This window comes from Cyanistes caeruleus, chromosome 12 (assembly GCF_971803275.1).
Source record: "Cyanistes caeruleus chromosome 12, bCyaCae1.hap1.1, whole genome shotgun sequence".
Lineage (NCBI taxonomy): Eukaryota > Metazoa > Chordata > Aves > Passeriformes > Paridae > Cyanistes > Cyanistes caeruleus.
The window spans coordinates 18,631,404-18,648,156 of record NC_141712.1 but is presented as its reverse complement, the minus strand read 5'-3'; the positions used below and the strand labels follow the sequence as shown (position 1 = coordinate 18,648,156).

The window sequence follows — 16,753 nt, the reverse complement described above, 5'->3', positions numbered from 1 at the left end:
CATCATACGAACATGCCATTAATTCCTTCATTTTCACTTGCTGTGTCCTGACCTTGCTGACAGGAGTTGAGTAATCCTGTGCCTCTAGTGGTGATCGGAGAGAACCTGAAACAGCATCCACCCTTGGAATTCTGGTCAGTCTGTTTCTGAGCTGGAACAAGAAGACTATTCTACAGGTTTTTATGAAATTTTGCACCCGTGAAGGTTAAAAAAACACCCCACAATTAAAAAGTGTGATTAAAAAGTGCAATCAGGATTTTTACACGTTCTTGAAAAAGAGCAAAACAAAAGAGCTCTGCCATGGTTAGTACAGACTTGTACTTACACTACCCCAGGGTGCTTCAAGCCCCATCCAAGCTGGTCTTGAAAACTTCCAGGAATGGGACATTAATAACTTCTCTGGGCAACAATTCTTTTTCCCCTAAATTACTTTCTTTTGTACATTTCTGCTTTCTGTTGGGAACACACTGATCAGACTATAATTAAAAGTTAAATGCCAAAGCTGCTAACCTGTTCCATGATACCTCGTTCCAATAATACTCACAACACCAGAGTTGTGGAAATTTTCCCATCTCCCCCCATCTGGAAGGAGAAGGAGGCTTCACACTGAGCTCAGGCTGCAAGAAAATCAACCAGAGCAAAGCATGGACAAAAATGGTGTCACTGCTGTGAATGTGAAGGCCTTGGTGTGCTGCAGGAATCAACATCTGTGGCTGAAAGAACAAGAATGATGCAAATGGGATGAAAAGTAGCCAACTTGAAAAAAAAAAAAGTGAGTTCTGGGATCAGAGTTTTGCAGCCACTGAGGCTATAATTTTTCTCCCAAGTATTAACATGTCTGACTGAAGGCATGGCCAGTCCCCGTGACCTTGCATTTGTCCTTAGCACATGTACAGCCTTTTTACCTCTCAGCCTCAGACCAGCCTGATTTTGCCAGTCAGGAGACAGAAGCTGAGCCTATTCATTGAGAAATTGTTGTGTTTTCCTTCCACTCCCTGTTGCCACTGAAATCTAGCAGAGTCTGAGTGTTTACCCTGAAAGTGACCTGTGTGTGTTTATTACACAAAGGGACTCTCTTGTTTCCAGCACACATCAGGGCCAGCAACACCTTCTCCCACTGACCTTTCTGGGACCTTCCCAGGACACTTTTTGGGATGCTTTTTAAAACGCTTCAGCACAGGACACCTGGCACCTCAGCCCTGACAGGAGCTGGGGTCCCAACTACAGCTCTGAACTTTTACTCTTTTTGAAACATGTTTTAGGGCCAGGGATGCTGAGGGAAAAGGGATGCCTCAGGATGAAGGGTCTCCGCAGGGAGGTTTTCATGGAAAGCAAGATCTCCTCAGGGACAAGAGATGCCTCAGGAAGTCACCTCAGGGAGGAGGGTTCCTGGAAAATCAGGGTCTCCTCAGGGAGGACGGTTCCCTGAAAGAGTGTCTTTCTAGGGAAAAGCGTCCCCTCAGGGTGGTCGGTGCCCTCAAAAAGGAGACTTTCCTCAGGGTGGAGGGTTTCCTCAAAAAAGAGGGAATGGTCTGCTCAAAAAGGGGGGGTTTCCTCAGGGAAAAGTGTTCCCCCAGGGTGGTGAGTTCCCCCAAAAATGAGGGTTTCTTCAGGGAAAATCTCCTCGCTCCGTTAGAGAGAAGGGTCCCCTCAAGGCTGAGGAACCCCTCATGGAGGCGGCCTGCTCTCCGGAGCTCTCAGGCTGCCTCCGCACCGCCTTCCACTGCGGGCTGCGGCACCGCCCGCCCGTCCCCTCCGGATCGCGGGGGCACCCCTCAGCTCCTCGCCTTCCCGGCTTCCCTGCACCGCTTCCCTGCCTTCCTCCACTTCCTCCATCCCTCCCCGCTCTCCCTCCATCCGTTCCCTGTCTCGCTCCGCCCGTCCCTCCCCGTGGCCGAGGGCCGGCCCCGCGCTCCGCCCCGGCCGGGCGGGCGGAGGTGCCGGATGGCGCCGGCTGGGCCCGGGCCGGTGTCACAGTGTGGGGCTATCGGGGCCATCGGGGGCTATCGGGCCCGGGCCGGTGTCACAGTCTGGGGCCACTGGGGGCTATCGGCCCGGCCGGTAAGCGAGGGGCGGGCGGGGGGCCTCAGCCTCCGCCTCGTCACCAGGATGGGCGGGAGCTGCTGCCACCGGCTGCAGAGGGATGTGCAGGGCAGAGCAGAGCTGGGCACACCGGGAACGAACCTTTGGAGGACCCCCTTTATCCGGCGGTTCGCTGCTTAAATTAACAACGTTTCCACGGTCTGTCTTCTAGGTTACAGTGGTTTTCATTCACCCCTCGGTGTTTGCCCCACGATCGGCATCTTCTTCTGGCAAACAAGGCTTTAGGCCTGAAGGTGAAGCAGACATAACCCGGCCTCTTATCTACGGTAAACAAAGTAAAGGACAGAAATACTGCATTGGGCTCTGCAGTATGTCCTTCGGCAGCGGCTGAAGGGCTTCACTGAGGGCTCGTCTACAAAAGAGAGCTGTCAGGAAGGACATGGAATTTGCAGGGAAAAACCCTACAAAATGATGCTTTTATTCCATATCTGATCTTTTTCATGTGTTCAACCCAGACTTGTATCTTCCCCAGACAGATGGGAAGGCTGTTGGCAGTGGGGGCTGTCACAGTGGTCATGGTGTTATTTGGGGTTTCAGGTGATGTTAGGTCTGTGCTGTGCTTCTCCAGGGAGACATGGCCCAGACAACACTAAAAATCAACTCTGAGTAATGCAGGTGACTCCTGAGACATTGAGACAAATAGTTGTACCCCTAAAAGTGTAAAACAAACAAGGAAGCCCCAAACCAGCCTCCACTGCCAACTTTAATTCTGTGGGTACCAACTCCCAATGATTGATTTATTAATTTTGTATGAATCTGTGTGTTTTTAATGGGTCTTGAGCTGTGTTCCTAAATGTTTTTGTTCCTTTGTTTCAAATTATTTTTGTAGTGTGTCCATAAAAAAAACCCAAAACACTCTCATGTGATTTTCAGAGACTTTGCAGTGATGGTGTTTTAGTGCCACATCATATTGGCAAACTTAAGTCCATTAATGCACCAGAAAGATGCAGCATAATCTATCATAACTAATCCATTATCAGGCTTTTCCCTCATGTTAGGGATGTATTCCAGCTGTCAAACTCATGGTCACTTTGTGTAAACTCATTTAACTGTTAGATCATATTGGTTTTTCCATCTGATAGAGACTTGACTGAGGTTTGCATTGGTGGCCAGGGTGGTTTTAGCCAAGAGCTGTCAGACTGTCAGTTTTTAAAGCACAGTTACTATTCACAGATGTTCTCCAGGTTCATTAAGCCTTGGTGAATACAGAGACTAAAGAGTAGCTTTAATAATTTACTGTAAGGCTGCTGATTTTCTCTTCCTGAAAGCTTGCACTGGTATGTTAGTCTGTTTGATGTGTCTTTCATGGTCCTTGTGATACCTTTCTGTGTTTAATGTTTCTTTTGATGTTTTTTTCTCTGTTTCAGGTTGAAAAGATGGGGAATGCCGAAAGCAATGCCTATCAGAATCACCTTTCCAGATTTCTTCCTGAGGAGCAGTCTGAAATTGATGGACTGTTTGATACCTTATCAGGATCGAGCAGCTCAGCTGGAACAAGAAATCCCAAAGCTGCAAAGAAAACTGTAACTCTGGCAGCACTACAGGCAAGAGAATTTGTTATTCATGATATATTTTGGATGTAGTGCATTGAATGGAATTCCAGAAATAAACTATAAAGATGTAGTAGTTTTTAAGGATTTCTCATCTTAATTCAATTTTTCATATTTTGGAGGAGGATGGATATTTAACTTTTTCTTGCAGTTTAAGCAGAGTAGTGACTTTCAGGTTTACATTTATCTCTTAAATTGCACTTTTGGGTCCAATTGCAGCTTTCCCGATTCTGAAGTAAGTTGGGGTGAATGGAAATATTTTCATAGCAACCTGAAAAATGAGAAGAATATTTTTACCCCTGGAGTCTGTAGTGTGGGATCATTTACAGATTATCTTAAGAAGCTGTCACAAAGTCAGTTTTTATTTGGTTATGCCTGTCTCCCTTGACATATCACTGTCTCTAATCTCTTCACTTGTACTAAAAGGAGAGAATTCAATTTGACTTGATTAATCTGTGGCTCACTGTTTTAGCTAATTAACATGCATTATGCTTCTGATTAAGTTTGAATTCATTTTCTAATCAAGAAAAGAGAAAAATGAGTCATTAGGATTCTTAATAACTTCAGCTAGTCAGGAACTAAGTGGCCAAATGAATGTAGTGGTAAAGTGCAGTTTTATATATATTACACAGATAATGGAGTCAAATTAAAACTCATTGAAAGCAGCAGGTTATTTTAAGGTGTTTAGCAATGCCTGTGCACACAGACCAGCTTCAGCCTGGCTGTTCATGAGCTGTCACCAATTTTTGGAACACCGAGTTTGGAAATGATGTTCCTGCTGCCTGGATTTTCATCACAAATTCATCCAATGTCCTTGGTGCCTATTAATTGTTTGGGACCTGGCAGAAGTTCCAACTTTACCCTAGATCAGTGTGATCCTTGCCTTTTCCCTTGCTGCCTTTTTGTTTTCCAGCTTAAATGAAAATCTTTTGGAGGACTTCCTGTAGGTGCAGGGAGAATGGCAACGGCATTTCTGCCTTGTAGGTGACAATGCTCTTGCCTGGACTGAGATTTGATCTAACACCAATCTGGTACCACTGGTGAGGTCCCCAGGCATTACCACCTGTGCTCTGCTGAGGTTACACATCTGGGCCAGGACTGGCTGCACTTCATAGCTTGGGAAACAGGTGGAGCAGGAACCTCTTGGTAATTTCATGAAGCCTTTTTAAACAAGGGTTCTAAGCTGTCAGAGATGTGATTTAGATGGTTATTAAGGATTCCTTTTTTGCACACCTCCTTTTTTCGCACCCCAGGTCCACTCTTCGGAGTAACTAGAAGCAAAATGAAGCAGCACAATGAAGTGGTGGGATTAAGCAGGGAGTGGGTAGGTAATTCAGCAGTGTGAAGTAAAAAACCCTTGAGTATAATGTTTTAGATGTGTTCCCTGCTGCCTCTCCCACTTCAGGCTGATGGAGGATTTTTAGAAAGCCTCTCAAAGGCAGCTGTACCCCCTGTGAGCATCCCTCCCTTGCTGTGGAGCACTCTGATGTGAAAAGCTGTGGCTGCTGTTTCTGCTGCTGCTGGAATCAATGGGAGTTGTAGCACTGACGTCAGTGTGAGCAGCACAGAGCTCATGGTATTGGGTCTCTCATGCCCAGCAACAGCCATTAGCAGCAAATAGGAGCAGCCCAGGTGGCTTCCCAAGAGTGGTATTGAGCCAGGAATCAGTAATAGCAGCTCCCCTGAGTGGAGCTGGAGTTGGGCTTTTAGGCAGGTGGGGTTTCACTGATTTCAGCACAGTCCCCACTGAGCTACACCCCGTGTGGAAGAGTCAAGGCAGGTCTTGAGCACATCTCTGCACAGTGAGGACACCGGGTAATCACCTCCTCCTGTATGCATGCATTTGAGATGATTTATTTTTAAACTGTATAATTATCTTGAACACTCTGAAAGTTGAATCCAGAGTCAGATCTTTCCCACAGAGCTCTGATGAATGATGATATATTCCAGCTAGATTTCAATTCAAAGGGCCAAGCATGCAGTCCGGATGAATACGTGCTGATTTTGACTCACTTAACACCAGGGATGCTTTTTAAAAATCAGGTGATCTGTGCTTCAGTTAGTTGCTATGCAGGGGGAAATTTTCCATCATTGTTTCTACATATGCTAGAAGAGTTAAACACTGCCTTGAGGACAAAGCTGAGATATGGAAAACACTCCACTTTGTTTTTCAGTGATCTCCACTGTCGAAAGCAGAAATAAAACACAATTTTGAATGGTTTACTGGCAGAGCTATAAACCTTTGCACCAGAGTTATCACCTAGAAAGCCTTTGCTAATATCCTATTAAAACTTTACAGTGTTGGTTTTTCTGAAGTGTGTGGCGCTTCTAGAAAAACAGTATCAACCTAAATCACTAAAAAAGTCACTGTAAAAGTAGAGATTTTTAGTTTTTCTCTTGGCAAAGCAGTTCTTTGACCAAAGTTTATTGCTGATAGCACAGACTGTATGTCAGCACAGATTAACTGGAACACATGAGTTGTTCCTGGTTTGTAAAATGTGCTTTTTGCTGTTTCTCTCACTGCAGGCACACACCCGGGAGCCCCTGCCAGAGCCAATGACTGCTCGCTTGTACAATGGAATGAAAAGCATTGACCTGCCTGGCAAATCATCGGGGCTCAGTCAGCAGATTGCTAAGGAGCAGTTTGTAATTTTTATGTCAAACCTCTTAAAAGGGAATGCAGATGAGAAGATTAGCATAATAATGAGAATGATCTCCAAGACAGGAGGGCCTCTGAAGGGCAAACAAATCCAAGAGGTAAAGGAGCAGTTAAATTTGTGTTGGGGGGACAGTAAGAGCGCAGGGCTATAGTTAAAGGGAGCCCCACAAGGGCTGTGGTGTGGTTGGTGCTTCTGGAACTGAGTAAAATGCTTTCTAGAGCTTCAGTTGCAGGATCAGCTATGTAGCTTTTGGGATATCACAGAACAGTAATTCACTAGCAGCTCCTACACTGCAAAACTTGACCCTCCCTTCCCTCTTTCATTCCCTATTTTATGGAGGTGCCTTGTGAAGTAACGTGTATGAAATGTCTTGAAAAAGGATCTTTTTCAAGCCCTATGACACTGAAATAGCATTTCTGTAGTTCCTGACTTGTCATGGCAAGAGATGTTTCTGCCTTTGGGATTACAGCATCACTACTGCTTGACTTTTATCTTCAGATGATTCTTCAAAGCTGTTAGAAATTTCACTTAAGAAATACCAAAACGGTGATGTTTTAATCTTTTAAGTTCACAGAGGATCTGATCACTTCTGTAGTCCATGTACTGAGCTACAGGAAGGAGCTGAAAGGTTGGAGTTTGGAGAATACGAGGGATTCTTCAAGCGGAGTCAAAGCTTTGGCTTCTGAGCTGCTCTCAGAATTGAAGCTTCCAGGTAAGCAGCCCTCATTCAGCATATCCCAGTGCTTGTGCAATCACTGATCTCATGAGAATTTCTCTTTTTAGGTCACATCTTTGAATTTAAAGGGTGAGACCAAAATTTCAAACTTAGTGCTTAGAAAATTATATTGGGATTTTATTTATTTAACCTTGCCATCTTTCTCCCCTAAATTCAGGTGAGACTCGATCTGAAGTCACAGTTTGTCATGGAACATGTCTGTTTTGCAAATACCTGACTTGCAAATGATAGGAATGGGCATCTAAATAATATTTATTTAAATAAAATTTATCGTGTACTTTCAACTATGTCCTTTTATAAAGCACAGGTCTACCTTTGCACTGTTGTAATAACAGATTTTGCTGTCTTGTAAAGAACCTTTCATGAGTTGTAGTTTGGAATCTGTGTTTCTAAATCATGATAGCCCAACCAAAGAATTCCACAGGTAATGGTTTCTCAGTTCTGTGGTTTCATTTGTTTAATGTAGTTGACAGTTTACTGTTGCTGGCTCCTTTCACTCGTGGTTTTCTGTCCATTACCATCATGAGTATTATGTTTACAGTTAAAAATAGCCTGATTATTTTCCAGACAGGGAGACTTACTCTTGTCCTTGTCTTATTCTTTAGATGGGACAAAACCTGTGGGTTCTCAGCTGCTGGAGACAAATTTTGACCAAAGTGTCATTGAGGATTGGGTGTACCGAGTTCCCCAGATCTCAGTTTTCCTCAGTGTTGTCATCAGGCAAGGCCTCCAAGTCCTGCATTCCCTCCCAGACCAAACCAACGACATCCTCAACCTGGTTCCTCACTGCAAAGGCATCAAAGGAAGAGGAGTTGTCAGTCTCTTTGACATCCCAGCCATCATCTACATCAACTCCCACCTGCCTGCAGAGATGCAGCACAAGTGGCAGCTTTTATTTTCCTCCAGGCTCCATGGGGAGAGCTTCTCACAGTTGTGTGCCCATATAGTGAACAAAGGTCCTTGCCTGGTAATCATAAGGGACTTGGATGGTTTCCTCTTTGGTGGGTTTGCATCTCACTCCTGGGAGGTGAAGCCACAGTTCCAAGGTAAAACTCACTTTTCTTTCTTTACTATCTCTGGTAAATTCCCTGTTTTTGTACAAACTCAAGAATCCTATCCCCTTAATGGATAATGTCCCTTTAATGACACAAAGCGTTTCTTACACTTCCAAGCAAATTTGTCTGTGGCAAAAATAACACTGATTTTCAAAGAATATAAAACACATGCAAAGTTATTCTTAGCATTGCAGTCAGGTATGTTGATGATTAATATTTATAGTTTGTTTTTTGATAAGGCTTTTAAAATTGCAGGACTTACTGACTGCAGAACAAGTTTTCAGGGAAATCTATCAAGCCCTGTAGTTGCTTAGGTTGAAAATGAAATGAAAGTGAATGAAGTAGAGCACAGATGATGAATTAGTGTCTAAATAATTTGTCCACAGGATGGCAGTCCTCCATCAGGAACACCTGAGCCTCCTCTTGCCATTTGTGCACTGTCTTTGTTCCCCATCTAAAATCCAGCAGACAGAGGATTCTTTGGACAAGCTAAACTTCTTGTTCCCTTAAAACTGTGGGGGAGAAGAGAGGGTTTTTGAAGAACTCTTTGGAAAGAATGTTTGTGATGGATTTATGAAGAAAAAAACATGGGCTATGGGTATTTGGGTTTGCTGGGAATCCTCACTCTGGCTACATTAGAAACTCAATTCATGTCCTAAATGAGTATTTGAAAATTACCACTTCAGACAGTTAGTGTAATATCATTTTACACCGATTACACATTCCTTTCCTTGTATTTTTTCCTGATAGAGAAGCATATAAAGCGTACAGGGCAAGCACACCACAGGTGCCTCTGAAACCTGAACTGGGCATGGTGAAAATTGCTCCAAATCATCAACTCTGAACTGATTTATGTATTGATGTAGTCAGAGCTAGGGATGCCTGCATTCACACCAGTTTGCACAGATCTGTCAGTTGGCCACTTTTAGGTGATATAATGCAGTCTGGGGTAGGTGACATAGTGACATAATGTCCTAGTGGTGCCTCTGACTGTGCCCTTGGATCTCAGGCTGGAATTGCATTGATTTTTATGACTGCACAAAGTTCACTGAGAATAAAAAATAAATCTAAATCTTGATGGGAGATTTACTGCCTTTCTGAGATAGCAGCTGCTGTCTTTGAATTATTCAGCTTAAATTATTTTTTCTAATTTATCTGTAGGCAAGTTACTGCTTGACCTCTTGTCTGACCTGAGGTGTTTCTCTGTTTGCAGGTGACAACAGATGCTTTCTGTTTTCTGTTTTTCCCACTCTGGCTGTATACACATACACAGGGTACAATGACCACTACATGTATTTAAACCATGGCCAACAGACTATGCCAAATGGACTTGTAAGTATTCAGAAATGATGGTTTGGAAATTGGATTTGTGGCTGGCATTTGGAAGTGTTTTGTGGGTTTTTTCCTTTCTGAGAGCAGATTTATTTCACTTGTTACTCTCTGAGGAAATCTGCATGCCTGAAGCAGCACAAAACAGCAATCTGTGTAAATGAGGATTCTTCCACTGGCTGCTCTCCCTTCCACACCAACTGCTTCTGGAATTTTGGAGGAGAAAGCCCAGCAGAATGGGAGTTGCAAGTAGCTGCTGCTGCTGCTGTGTGATGACAGTGGCAGGAGCTCCTCCTACCCAAGTTCACAAATGAGCTCTCCAGCTGCAGAGGAGTTTCTACAGAGCTACAGCACACCACCTGTCTTGGAAATGCTTTACAGTTTTGGAGCATTATATGTCCATAACTTTGGAAATTCCAGCAGGCTGGAATTAATTTGCTCTAGAGAAAGTGAATAGCATCAAATTACATTATTGGTTGCTGTAGGTACTTTCCTAAATGGAAAGGAGGCAGCAAACCTGAGCACTGCCACTCTGTTTGAAATGGAACTGGAATAAACAAAAGTCAGGAGCTTAATTTCTGGCACAAGTCACAGATACTTGTATTCTGTGAAACACAGAGGTAGGGCAGTACCACTCAGGTAAATTTTTAGTTGTGTTCAGGAATAATACCTGTGGGTACAGAGGCCCAGCTTCACTCAGAATCCCCTTTTCTCACCTACCCACAGAAGTGTGGCATAAATAATGACCACAGCAGCTTATTCTCATGTTTCCTAGCTTTCCCAGTCTGCTTTCCCTGTGCAGGATGTGTTTAATGTGCTGGTTTTCTCCACAGGGGATGGGTGGACAGCATGGCTACTTTGGGCTCTGGATAGACAGTGACTACGGGAAGGGCCACAGCAAAGCCAAACCTCGATGTACCACCTACAACAGCCCCCAGCTGTCAGCCAAAGAGGATTTTACACTGGATGCCATGGAAGTCTGGGCGGTGGGAGATGCCCCTGAGAGTGCAGGGGTAGGTGAAATTGTGAATTGAACCTGTGAAATTGTGTCCTGGTTGCAGCAGAAGATGAGAATGCAAAGCTCAGGGTTGCAGTTTTCTGTTTAAACACTGTCTCTCCACTGCAGTAACATTTTCCTTTCGTGCCATGTGTTTTGTAGCACCAAATAACAAAACTATAGTGGAATTATTGAGGGTGTCAACAAGAAAAAAATATTAGGAGCCATGAGGTGATAGAGTCAGAATAGCAGTACTTTGAATTTCAGAAGGCCTTTTCAATATTGAGGAATGCTTTCTTGGAGGAACCTCCTTGGAGAGGCTCAGTAAAACTCAGAGTTTCTAAAAGCACTGAAAATTCTCAAATCTAATCTGTAGTTCAGGAAGACACCCCAAAGCTTTCTTTATCAGTAACTTTAAATTTACTATTATTTTGTCATAAATTTATGTGAATAGGTTTATGACTATTTCTTTCTGCACCTGGTTTATTTTTGGGAATGAGTAGGAGCCCTCTCTCCAGCCTCCATTATCCCTGCAATTTATTCTCTTACTAAACTGTCTGCTCTATACAGTTTGTTGGGGTTTTAAAATTTATTTCTTTTTAATTTTTACTTCTTTTCATACTAAATTAATGTACCCTGACTTCACTGGACACATAGGTTTAAGTAGAAACAAAGCAAACTGTTTACAGAAAATGTCAAATTGTAACTGGATCTCTTCTTTAAAAACTTCACATCAGCACTTCAGATTGGGGTGGAGTTAACCAGGATATCCTGGATGGCTTGTAACCTGAATAAACTTGAAATAGCTCACTGTCATCTTAGGAAAAGTTTATGGCTATTTTATGTAGATGCAGCAGTAAAAATAATTAGATTTTTTGGTTACTTTTGACATTGGAAATAGGTCTTCTCCATTGTGTCAGGCTTGCAGACCACATCACTTACAGACTTTTGAATGTGTCCCTTCCCTGTAGCCTGATACTGAGGTTTTAAATTGACTGTATTTTATTTTGTTTTGAAGAGAAAAGGTAAGAAGAGTATCCTGGATGTGGATCCTCAGGCTCAGGCCTTGTTAGAAATGGCTGGAAAAAGCCGTCAGAGCGAAGGTCTGCGGGAGCCCATGGAGGAGGATGAAGGTGATGATGATGAGAACTAAAGGAGACACAGTAACATGAAAAACCTTTGCTTTCATTTGCTTCAAGTGATGATGATGTTCCTTGGAGAAGATATTTTTTTCCTATTTTTTCCCCCCTTGAATTTACCTAATTGTCTAGGACAAAGCTTAAGCCTTGTACTTGTGTAATATTTAGGTTGAAAACACTATTCTGCCTGAAGGGTTTTGTTTGGGGAGGACAAAAAAATTAACTGGGGTCATAATCATTAGGCATGGCTGAGCTCCAGCTGAATATGAATCTGCTTTCATTCCTCATAGATCATGCCTGCACTCTGAGTTAAAAGCAGCAGAAGTTATTGACAGTATGGCTTTCTGTCCTGGAGAATTGATATGTACATAGTTATATATTTATAAAGTCTGTTCAAGGCACTGATTAAAGCTGATACCTCAACTGCACATATTTATTTGCATGCAATGAAATTAGTCAGCAATGCTTACAAATGTAATGGTGTCTTACACTGGTGAGCACAGAATAGTCCACATGATGCCATATGAAGAGTGCTATTAATTTACATTGCTTCAGTTAAAGCACTAAATTCAAACTTTTTAAGTCAGATTTTCAGCAGGTGATTCCATCTGAGCTGTAGGATGTCCAGAACAGTTACACAACAACAAGTTTTATAGTATTACACTATCCCTAGAGCATCTCACTTCATCACTTTCTGTAGAAATTTGTCTGCTGCTTTTTAAACTTAGGCCAGAATCACTGGAGCCGTATTTATCCTAAAAATGGGCCCTACCTCCAGAAGCAGAATTCTCTAGAGAGGGTACATCCTTGGGTAGCCTTATGAGACTGCAGTAAAAGATCAGGCTGTAAAAATGGCTGAGTAAGAAGCAGCCACATTTAACTGAGAATAGGATCTGCAGATACCTTGTGGGAAAAAAAAAAAAAAAAAAAAGAACCCTCTTTTTTATGACTGTAAAATGTTTAAAGAAGATTGCTGTACATTTTATTTCCACATAATGAATCATTACTCTGTGATGGAAAAGAATCCCCACAATGTGAAATGCAGCTGGGGTTTGTGCTCTGTTTTGTGGCTGTTCACCACTCAGCACCAGTTTTGTCAGGTCTCTTATACTCAGGACTTTTTCTACATGAATTATCGTTCCCATCTCTCAGTAATTATTAGTCTGACCTTGCTATTTCTATGTGTAATTAACTTGTCAAAAATAACCCAAATTTCTACTCAGCAACAAGTTTTTGGTTATCAGTGTCTCTGATTGTCAGTCCTTCTCCTCCTGAGGAAAAGGACTGTGTCCAATCCCTTTTGACCTGTCATGAGTTTGTCTTCTTTGCACCTTAGAGAAAAACAAAAGAATGCTGTAATTTCTGCTCATGTGGCCTTCCTTGAAATTCTTTCCCTTGGTGTTCTCTTCTATGAGATTTTCCCCCCCCTACTTGTTGTTTTTCATAAGGAGCCAGAATTGAATTTTCTGAACAATCTGCACTTGTGCCTTAACAGAGATCTCATTTTTAAAAATTATATTAAACAACATGAATTTAGCCTTGAAAGGAGAGCATGAAGAAAGCACTCCAGCCAGGCATCCTAGGACTCAGCAGTGTGTTTTGTAGAGTACCTGAACAAATGCTGGGGATGTTTATATGCTCTTTGTTCCAATACTGAGAGTGCTGTGAAAGGCCTGGGAGAATGTCCTTTTATGCTGTGTTTGCTTAGAGAAACCAGATCATCTCCCAGGTTTGTTACACACAGGAAAAAATAAGCATCAGAACAATTCAATTGCACTGATACCTTTGTATAGTTCTCTATATATTAATAATATTAAATTTCACAGTGTAAGGAGTAGTAAGTACATGATGTCTTACATGATGTAAGTTGGTGATATCAGCCTTTGTTTGAACATTCTCAAACTCCCACCAGGAGTTTCAAAGGTCTTTTTCACTCAGCAATGACTAAGCCTATTAAACACTCCCATGTGGATGGCATACAGGATGAGACAGTTGAATTTCTGCACTTAAAATAAACAGCTAGACTTTATTTTCCTTCCATTACAAGGCAGAAGGTTGTTTTTGAGAACTGAAACCCTCTGCAAGGGTATAAAAAAATAAAATTGAATTGTACAGAGCTACTCTCCACCAAAAATATTTCAATATGGCCAGGTTTTCTTTGAATTTTAATAAGTATAGCTGTTTCTTTCTAGACTGTGAATTCAAAATATAATCCTGTTTAAACTTCATCTTGTGACTATCAGCATAGCATTGTGACCTCTGAAAGTGTAGTTTTTTGACAAGTTTGTGTCTGAGACTCTTCTCTTCAAAGGTGTTAAGTTGGGGCAAGAAGAGAACTGACACTGGCACTTTAGCAAATGTCTCAGTGAAGCATTATTTACTAGGATGCTATTGATCCAACCAGCAGATGGGATTATTACAAATTGTTCTTTCAATATAAAAGATGGTCTTGGGAGAGACTGTTTTTCTTTTAAGCTGAACCTAACGATTAAGAAATCTGGGTTTCATGCTCATGCACCTAAAAATGTCCAGAAAGCTTTTGTGAGCAGTGGGTTTAGATGTGATCTGAACAGCTCAGTCCTTTTTGTGCAGTTGTGATCCAGCTGCAAAGCTCCACATCCCTGCTCTGTTCCAGTCTCATCTTTATTCTCAGGCTCTCGTGGAAGTGAGTCCCTTCCCCATTAAATCCATCCACTGCTGGGTGTTTGGTCTGATCAGCCTTCCCTTTTTCTCCTGTCGGTCACACAGGTACAAAAACTGACAGCTGAGGGTTTGCTTCAGCTCCTCGCTCTGTTTGTCAGCTCCCCACTGCTTCCTTGAAAGGCTTGCTGAGTCAGGCCTGTGTATCTGGGAATCCACAAACACTATAAATTGAAGGAAAAGAAATGCTTCAAGGCAAGAGTTATCCACTCTTCTAACTAAACATTAAAGGATGTGTCTAAATCACGAGTCTCACTCAGATACTTGTCAGCAACATTTTAAAATGTAGATTTTATTAACAAAAATGATTTTGATTTAAATAAATAAAATCTCAGTTTATGCACAATAGATTTTTCTGTACAGGTGTGAAACTCTTCTTTTGCCTGGGACTAGCACAGCCTCTTGGAACACAGATCAGTGTTCCACAAATACAGCTGCTCTTGGTTTAAACCAGGAGCCACTCTGGAGGTTTCTGCAGGCAGCTCACGTGGAGCGGGTAGAAGAGTCTCTGGTGCAAGGGCTGTGGGTGCAGATGCACTTGAGTACCTTCAGGAAAGAAGTGTGGGTCACAAAGCACGGATTGGGATTATCCAGCATCACAGCTGTGTTCCAAGCGTATTTTAGAGCAGTCTCAGTCAGTTGTGACATCCCTTTGTGTGCTTTGGGTGGCAGCAGCGCTTTTCACAGAGTTTGACGAGCTCGGACACGACGAACACTGAGGAAGCCAGGCCGGTGAGGAACAGCAGGTCTGGGACAGGAGAGAGTGGAGGTGAGCTCAGCTGGGCAGGAGTCACAGCCCAGGGCCTTCCTGAGCTGGGAATTGTGCTGCTGAACCCCTGAGCTGGTGGCCTCGCTGTGCCCTTGCCAGCTGAGAATTAGGGACACCACTGCAGCAACACAAGGGCCACCCACAGCTGGGACAGTCCCCTTGGAGGGTGGAAACAGGAATCATTTGGGATCCCTGCCCCTGCTCACTACAACAGCCTAAGGTAGATGTAACACTGTGTGGTAGGGTGCAGTTTGCGGATTTAAATTAAGATCTGTCCCATTTCAGCTGGGAAATTGAAGTTGAACCCAGCTCTTTGCAAAGGGAGTGTCTTCATAATGATCTGAGAAATATGCAGAGCTGAAAAATCTTGGCATGTCTCAATTTACATGCATTTATGTGCAGTAAGTCAAAATTCTGAATGTAAGCTGGGATAATATTAAATACTACTACTATTTGGGTACAGCCAAGTGTAAATACAGAGATGGGAGTTGTTGGTTGATTTCTCCTGCCAGTGATGTGTTGGGAGCCAACAGAGCAAAATGGGAATGGCAGCTGCTTTCTAAAAGTCACTTTAAGGAAAAAAAAAGCCCAAAACAAACCATTATTTATTTTGAAACTTACCTAACACTCCTAAATTCTCTGTCTGGAAGATCTTTTGTAGTGGAGGGATGTAGATAACAGCCAGCTGTCCCAAAAATGACCCAAGCACGGAATACAAGAACATGCGGTTTCGGAAAAAGCCGATTTCAAATATCAACTTTGTCTAGAAAAAGGCCAAAAAAAAAAAAGTTAAAAAAGTTTTCCCAATATCTGTTGGAGCTAAATGTCACCCTGTTTCTTTACATTTAATCTCCATTACTTTTTAAGTTACAGAAACACAAACTTAGAGCTACGTAATTGAAACTGTAGTTGCACTTGAACTGTGATGGATAATTTTATCCATATAAAAAGTTGATAAAAATCATACTACTTTAAATAACATTAAAGAAACCCTTACTATGCAAAATGCAGGTATTCTAATGTTTATGTTTGTGATTTGAGACAAGAAATTACTGCTGACAGAGCCATCTCACCTGAGAGCGACATGTCAGGGCATTGAAGAGGTCAAAAAACACAAAACAGGTAAAAGTCATCGTTGTGGTTCGAGGAGTTATGCCTCCTTTTGGATTCTAGAAGCACACAAAAATTCAGGGGTTAGTTTAACCTTACAAAAACATGCCAATTCAATAGAAGAATTAAATGTTCTCTTTAATGAACCCAGTCAAATCAAAGGGTAGTAAAACAAAGGAGTATATCTAGTTCTAGTTATTAGAGGTGGCATTCAGTTCTCTCTGCTAATTTTAAAGTTTATGATGTTATCAACTGTATTTTAAATTCTTAAACTGATGTGGACTTTGAGTAAAGAACATTGTAAATTACTGAAACTGAAAGTACCAATCCATTGTACTTGGCATTTTCTGCTGGGAAAATGGAAAGCTAGAGGTGAAAAGTCCCTTAAAGTATTGATGTCACATCAAGTAATAGGTTTCCCATCCTAGATTGGAAGGACCAAATTGGAGGTAACAGAGGGAGGCAGGAGCAGAGCTGGGAGCTGACCCTGCTTTCTCAGCCCTCTGCCCACACTGATCCTTCCCCATGGGATGGGTTCCAGAAAGTCCTTCTCATGTCCTTCAGAGACTGCCCTCACCTCGTGCTCCACCCACCCTGATGGAAAC

At 42.4% G+C, this 16,753-nt stretch overlaps 2 protein-coding genes and 1 long non-coding RNA gene across 7 annotated transcripts in view; 1 reads left to right on the top strand and 2 right to left on the bottom strand.

Moving 5' to 3' along the window:
• The window catches only part of LOC111934435 (uncharacterized), a 59,128-nt gene extending 57,207 nt beyond the window's left edge, over positions 1 to 1,921 (bottom strand). For both annotated transcript variants that reach the window (XR_015275472.1, XR_015275473.1), the window contains exon 1: positions 53 to 1,921. This is a non-coding gene — a long non-coding RNA (uncharacterized LOC111934435). The remainder of the gene's footprint in view (positions 1 to 52) is intronic.
• MEAK7 (MTOR associated protein MEAK7) lies at positions 1,897 to 14,617 on the top strand. Of its 4 annotated transcripts, none has more exons than XM_086847854.1 (10): positions 1,897 to 2,061; positions 2,255 to 2,369; positions 3,471 to 3,647; positions 4,907 to 4,977; positions 6,180 to 6,410; positions 6,881 to 7,025; positions 7,655 to 8,095; positions 9,318 to 9,436; positions 10,267 to 10,446; positions 11,449 to 14,617. In XM_086847854.1, exons 4-10 carry the CDS (start codon positions 4,936 to 4,938, stop codon positions 11,581 to 11,583), a joined length of 1,293 nt encoding a protein of 430 aa, XP_086703980.1. In that variant the 5' UTR covers positions 1,897 to 2,061; positions 2,255 to 2,369; positions 3,471 to 3,647; positions 4,907 to 4,935; the 3' UTR covers positions 11,584 to 14,617. The 4 variants fall into 4 exon arrangements, with proteins under 4 accessions (XP_086703980.1, XP_086703978.1, XP_023790279.2 ...); XM_086847855.1 differs by having other exon boundaries at positions 1,917 to 2,020; XM_086847852.1 differs by lacking the exon at positions 4,907 to 4,977 and having other exon boundaries at positions 1,909 to 2,020.
• The window catches only part of ATP2C2 (ATPase secretory pathway Ca2+ transporting 2), a 25,277-nt gene continuing 23,057 nt past the window's right edge, over positions 14,534 to 16,753 (bottom strand). The window contains exons 25-27 of the mRNA XM_023934510.2: positions 16,112 to 16,207; positions 15,660 to 15,801; positions 14,534 to 15,017 (exon numbers count right to left, since the gene is read on the bottom strand). Of these exons, the coding sequence (XP_023790278.1) occupies positions 14,905 to 15,017; positions 15,660 to 15,801; positions 16,112 to 16,207 (351 nt within the window). The 3' untranslated portion in view covers positions 14,534 to 14,904. The remainder of the gene's footprint in view (positions 15,018 to 15,659; positions 15,802 to 16,111; positions 16,208 to 16,753) is intronic.

Coding starts and splice junctions, on each gene's coding strand:
- MEAK7 (XM_086847852.1), top strand. CDS start 3,480: ATGGGGAATGCCGAAAGCAATGCCTATCAGAATCACCTTTCCAGATTT. Junction 8,096..9,317: donor GGTGAAGCCACAGTTCCAAG/GTAAAACTCACT, acceptor CTCTGTTTGCAG/GTGACAACAGATGCTTTCTG. Junction 10,447..11,448: donor ATGCCCCTGAGAGTGCAGGG/GTAGGTGAAATT, acceptor TTTGTTTTGAAG/AGAAAAGGTAAGAAGAGTAT.